This window comes from Drosophila obscura, unplaced genomic scaffold (genome assembly GCF_018151105.1).
Source record: "Drosophila obscura isolate BZ-5 IFL unplaced genomic scaffold, ASM1815110v1 contig_46, whole genome shotgun sequence".
Lineage (NCBI taxonomy): Eukaryota > Metazoa > Arthropoda > Insecta > Diptera > Drosophilidae > Drosophila > Drosophila obscura.
In genome coordinates, this window is record NW_024542835.1 from 1,380,617 (window position 1) to 1,387,181 (window position 6,565).

Sequence of the window (6,565 nt, forward strand, 5' to 3'; positions counted from 1 at the left end):
AAAAAGTGTAATATTTCCGTAACGAAACGTACGTAACAGAAAAAAAGACTACCTATCCTTCCTTTTCCAGGCTGGATTGATATGGTTATATAATCCAATTAATTTTTGGAATATTGAATATTTATTTTGTTTATTCTGAAAAATTTGCTAAAAAATTTGCAAATGCACATAAGCCTCAAAGTCGACTTCCATTTTTTGTAACATTCGCAACGGAACTTTAGGCAAGCATAACTTTTTTCAAAAACAGTTAGAGTGTTATTTTAAAACAAGTTACAAAGTACTCCCAAAAAACTGCGCTTTGCAAACATTTCATGAAAATATACCAATGTGAACGCCAGCTGTGTTGCCCATATGTATTGTTTTCGAATTGGTGGCAGAGCAGCAGCAGAGAAATCAAGAAATCCTGGATAAGCACTTGTTCTTATTCATTCACATGTTTGCAAATAAATTGAAATAATTATTTGTATGAAAATGTATACATGTATCCTTTGAATGAAAAATGTAAAAGCATTAAGCAACAACATACGAAAATTCCAATCAGTGCTTGTTTAGAGAATGGCAATCCAAGGAAACTTTGGTAACGATATGTAATAAATAATATGTTATTCGAAGATTTAAGTAAAGTTTCATTGCCTGCTCCAACCACATGACATACCACAGCTCAATTAGCAAATTTTCCATAAGAGAACGGACATATTCACTTCTAATCACACGAACCGAACAATGGCAAATAATATTATAGAATATTATAGATAGAATATGAATAATATTGTGAACTGAGAACGTTGTGTGTACAATCCCAATGGAAGCACTATCATTCGCGAATGTGAATCTGCTTCTAATATAATATAATATAATATAATATAATATAATATAATATAATATACATACATACATATATAATTATGTATAAGCGAAAACAAACAACAATACTGTGGAAGCAATCAATTCCCCGGGAGAGAGAACCTAGCGGAAACGATCTCGGTCTGAAATGTTTAGTCTGTTTGTCTGAATCGGCATTGTTAGTATTTATGATCCAGTCATGTTGGCAATCGAATGCTCTATATCTTTTATGTACCAGTTGCTGAGAACCAAAGGCATTTATGGACAGACTGACAGTCACCTGTGCTGAGCGAGAGTTTCGCGTATAACTCAGTGAAACGCCATTTAGTTCTGATATCATTCGTTGATTCGATTACTGGGTCTCTGACCTTGAACTAAATAGTTCGGTGTAGTCTTCTTATCAGCGAAGCCTCAAACCAAAACAGAGCGATCGTTTCATAGCGCCTCTCCGGATGGACTGGGCGATAGCGATAGCGCTAGGGGATGTGGATCAACATCAACCCATTGGCAGTTTGACCGCAGCCACAATGCCAAATGGCCAGAAGGAACGGAAGAAAGAGAACCTGCTGCTGGGGTTGCTCGGGCTGCTCGCCTTCCTGGTCCTCTGCTTGGATTCAGTGGACGGGATTCGCTGCAAGGTGCCGTACGAGAAGGTGCAGGAGAAGTACTGCTACTTCATAGCCGACGAAGAGCCGCTGGTGAGTAGTGGTCCCTCCAGGGATTTCGATATGATTCATCGAGCATCAGGCTCTTTTCCGCGGTACCCGCAGCACACCTCCTTCCACAACTACTGCTACCAGGACAAGAGGACCTCGCGCGTCTGCCTAGACAGCGACGAGGAGATGCGTATCCTGGCGCGGCACCTCTACGAGATCGGCTTCCAGAACGGCACCCAGTTCTGGAGCGCCGGCCACCGCTGGCCCGGCGACATGCGCTTTTACTGGAACTATTTCGGCCGCGCCCGGGCTCTTAACTACTCGAACTGGGCCCCGGACGAACCCACTCCCCACATGGGCCGCAACTGTCTGATTCTCACTCTGCGTGCCGGGGAGCTGCTCATGAGCAGCGAATCGTGCTACACCCGAGCAGTCGATATTTGCGAGCAGACCCTAACCAGCGAAAGCGAGTTGCGAACTGTTATTCACTGATTCACTGATGCTCGTAGACTCGCAGTCTCCTCAGTCGATCAGTCTTTGGCAATACCCTTTGCGTCCTCTTATAAAAAGTCTAAGTCTTTAGAAGGATTAGGATTGAGGCATAAATTAATGCAAAATATTAAAGACATGTTTGAATAACTTCGACTACGAGTCTCACTGTTACATACGTACTCTCTACAAAATCGAATATAGCCCCTGTATTTTATTCTGAATTTTAAAACGCAGTCATAAATGGAATAAACAAAAAGCCGACTCATACGAGCGTTATCTTACAATTTTATAAGTCACAAAAGCGATAATAATATCAGCAATTTCTGAATAAGTCGACAGAGTGTTCTTTATTTTATATATGAATACTGTGAATACTGCACTCAGTCACTCATACGCTATGGCATCGGAATGACATGCTGAGAAAATGACAAAAACGAGAAAATTTTCAATTTTATGCGTTTTTCTGTGGACGGCTTGTCAGAGCGAGGCTACATTCGATCGGGTCGGGAAAGGATACTATTATATCGGCAATGAAGACAGCGTAAGTGGTATACAGCTTAGTCGTGCTTTTTCGAAAGGGAAATTTAAAGGCTCCACCCAAAATCATTTCAGGCGTTACGAAACTGTGACTGGTTTCTTTCGAGAAGAGACTGCTGGAATCACAAGAGCCAGCTGGTGTCCGTGGAAACGATGGAAGAGTTAAAGGCCCTCGAGGACTACGTTCGCTCCAAGGAATTCGCCGATGGCAGCACCTTTGCCACGTCAGGCCACAGCTTCGACAGTGAAATGCCCTACTCCTGGGAGGGAGTAAAACAACCGCTGACCTTCACCCGCTGGCTGCCCGGCACGGAGCAGCCGCTGTCAAAAAGCTACCTCAGTCTGGTGCTCTCCAACTCGACGTTATATATGCGGCGATCCTTCGGATACGATAACTACTATATCTGCGAGTATCAGCCAGCGCTCATGCGGCTTTGGCTATCCCTGAGCACACTGAACTTGATAGCACTAGTATGTTTAATACTCCTTTCGATTCGCCTCTTGATATTTCTTTATAGGGGAAAAACAAAAGCGAACACGAAAGTGCCTGACAAGGAACAGCTTATAGTATGACTTTTAGTTGTTTAGTTTTAGTTTCAATAAATATTCATATGTAATAATGAGTCTAATATTCCCCGAATTCACAAGACCAGATTGGATTCGGATTGTATGCGCTCGGAAAATCGTTCTGGAGATCCGTACATCTGATCCGTATTGAAGAAGAAGATTGCCTCTGTACTGAAAACAAAGCACACAAAACACAAGCCCTAATCTGCAGGAAATAACGGCTCTGTGGATGTAGAGTATGTATGTGTGTATGTATGTCCATATTTATTACAAAACTCATCACGAATCGTTCGCATGACTCTTTTGAAATCTGTTTATACTATGTACGTATGTAGGATACGATTACTTGCCATAATAAGTACAATATCCAATGGCAGTTCCAGGTTATAGATCCCTTGCATTAACCGATATTTCGTAGTTGTTGTCTTATTTAGATTACAAGGAGTATCTTGCACAAGTTCATAAGAGCTGCGGTGTTGATAGGGGCTCCTATTAAATGATATATTGGCTATAAATAAGTATGTACATAAGTACACATATATATACATATGTGTACGTAAATGTAGAATAAGTTCGTTTTGAGAACTCATTGCAATTATCAGCAGATTGTCGCTGCACTCGTAAACAACTTTTACAGTATTACAGACTTAAGGACGTACAGACAAGAACAAAGGAATTTTCCGCGTAATCGAAATTCCCCCAGCTATATCAATTCTACAGAAATGAATTGATCGTTGGGAAAGGGTATAGGAAGATCGGCCTAAAGTCGGAAATCTTTCATTCTTGCCGCATTATAATTTACTCAAATTATACGAAAAAGAACCGCAAAACGGATGAAGATAATATTGTTGTTTATTGTTGTTTATTCAACAATAAAAAATTTACCCGAGCTGGGCTTTGGTTCTGGAGCGGATAATGACTCAAGCTTATCGCTTAAAGTGCCGTCCAAAAGTAAACGATTAAAATGAGTAGTTCCGAATACTCGTATTTATAAAACAATTAAATCGATAACATTATCAAAATACTCAAAGTCATAGGGTATCGGAAAGCAATCATCATCTTATCCATCCAGCTGATTTCAGAAAAATAAATATTTAAATGCTTTCCGTCCTTCCGAATGCCCATCAGAGATAAGAGCCGAATCGATAAAGTCAAGTCTTGTTGGATCTATGTTGGACCGTTAAAAAATAATTTGTTTGAGAAAAAGAATGCAATTAAACTTCATATATTGTAATCTAATATCAATGTACCTAGATCAGGCATATATCAGATATCTAACACAGAAAACGATCGATCTAAAAAGGTACATATGTGAGACCCCGAATCAGGAATTTCATTCATAATTTTAGTATTCGAAATATTACCGGTGAAACTTAATCCGGAACATGTCCAATAGTTTTGCGACGCACTGTACTCTCCTGCTAGTGTTGCAACACCTGCTCGATCCGCAAGCTCTTCGCTTTCCTGGCGTCACTTCTGTCTGTTGAACAGAATTTGTGCTATAATCAAACAAGAACTTAATTCAATAATTCACTACTCCTTCTCACTCTTTCCCTTCGTGTCTCTCCCTCTCCTTGTATCTGTATCCTCTCTCTATCCGCTTGCTGGCTTCTCTGCCCGGGAAGTGTCTGCCGTTTTGGCTTGTAATACAAATAAATGTCGACTAAACGCTTTTAAACAGTCACAGACAATGCGTCGTCGAGTCGTCTGGGAGCGCCAGGAGGCCGAGACAAGCAAGGCCGTCCCGCCTCAAACCGGAAGTGACGACAACACGACCGGCAACGGAGCCCATCCCGCCCACGATGGATGCGGCAATTAACTCAAATTGATAATGACAACGAAAAGTTGTAGGCAACCTCTCCGGGAGATGGTTCTGGTGCTGGTTCGTTGACGTGATTTCATTTTGAGTGCATGCAAAATGGCGACACATTTCGACACGTCCTTTGACAACGCCCTTTGGCATAATTAAAACGAAATAATTTTCGACAACTTTGGTTTGGCTTTTTTTCGCCTCCTGTATCCTCCTGGTGGTAGCCTGGCCCTGGCCCTAGCCCTGCCCCTGCCCCTGCCCCTGGCTTACTCATCGACTTGGGGCACGTAGATTGAGTCTGTCATGTGGAGAGCGAAACTTGCTCCTCCGGAAGCTCTCTGGTTCCGGCTCTGCTATCAGTGTTCATGTTGGAATTTTTATTTAATTTGCTTTTGCTGTCGTGGGGTTTTAGCTTCTTTTTCTTCCCAGCTCCTGTTTTGTTGTCTTCGGAGTTTGCTGCATTGTTTGAAATTAATTTCACTTGTCGTACATTGAACCATCACAAGGGTCTCCGTCTCCATCTCCATCTCCTCGAACCCCGAACCCGAACACCGAGCCTCACCCCGTGCTGCTCCTTTCCTTTGTCAAACGATGTGTGCGTGCCGTTGTCAATGCCGCTTAGCACTGCATATGTCTAAGGAGACAAAAGGACAAAGGGAAGGGGCGTTCGATCTGAGAGAGTTGGCAAGTCAAACGCTGTTGAGGAGGCCCAAATTCTGGTTTGGAGCTGCAGTCGCTTGGCAATCAACGCGCTAATCATTTTGGCAGTCGACAGTGCACTTCCCAAACTGGCTAACTGACGGACTGAGTGACATTCCGGGAAGCCAACAACTCGTCGTCCGGCCCGGTCCCGGGCCAGGTCCCAGGCCCACCGCTCTGGCTGTTCTGCCTACTGCACGTTCCTCCATTTTTACACCCAGCCCTCGGCGAAGGCAGCTTGGCCCAACTGACAGCAACAGCTAACTTATGTGGCCAGAACTCGTTTCAGAGCTAGGGATGGGCCAAATATGGCGATATTCAACAGGACACGATGGACAGGATTTCTGTAAGCCGTCCAGAACACAGGACACGTATGGAAAAATGAAATTCTTCCAAACAAGAGAGTTTCCAATAAACCTCTTTCTTTCGTTTCCGAATGTTTCATAGAGTTCGATATCTCCACCGTCTTCCATGCTAAAATATTGACATAGGTGTGATAAATTTTAATATGGATATTCTATTATCGATCCCCCATCATCCCTAGCCAGAGCTCGGATCGGGCCGGGCTGCATCCATCTGCGGCTCTCGCGCATTAATCACTGACAATAATGAACTTCCGGGAACTGCTGTTGTCATTAGCGCAATGTTGCAGAATTTATCGTGTGACTTACGAGAGGAGAGAAACGATGTGAAACACAAGCCTGGTCCAGGCCCGGCCCCCGTTTGTTCTGGCCTGGTCTAGAGTCTAGACAGACTGACCTCTCTCTCTGCTCGTAAGTATTTGCGGGCTGGCTGTTTTTGCGTTAGCTTTTCTTATTTTTTGTGATTTTTATCGCTTCGATTTACGACTCATAAAAATGTTAGAGGAGATACTTTTATATGTCGCCGCCGTCCGCCATCCTCCATCGCCCATCGCCCATCCGCCATCTATCCACATGGGATAGATATGCTGCTCGGCTCT

The 6,565-nt window shown here is 43.1% G+C and overlaps 1 protein-coding gene across 1 annotated transcript; it reads left to right on the top strand.

Annotated features, from left to right (window-relative positions):
• Positions 1-1,280: 1,280 nt before the first annotated feature.
• On the top strand, positions 1,281-3,145 carry LOC111079183. The gene is made up of 3 exons (XM_022374235.2): positions 1,281-1,541; positions 1,614-2,532; positions 2,604-3,145. Exons 1-2 carry the CDS (start codon positions 1,296-1,298, stop codon positions 1,989-1,991), a joined length of 624 nt encoding a protein of 207 aa, XP_022229927.2. The 5' UTR covers positions 1,281-1,295; the 3' UTR covers positions 1,992-2,532; positions 2,604-3,145.
• The last annotated feature ends 3,420 nt before the right edge of the window (positions 3,146-6,565 follow it).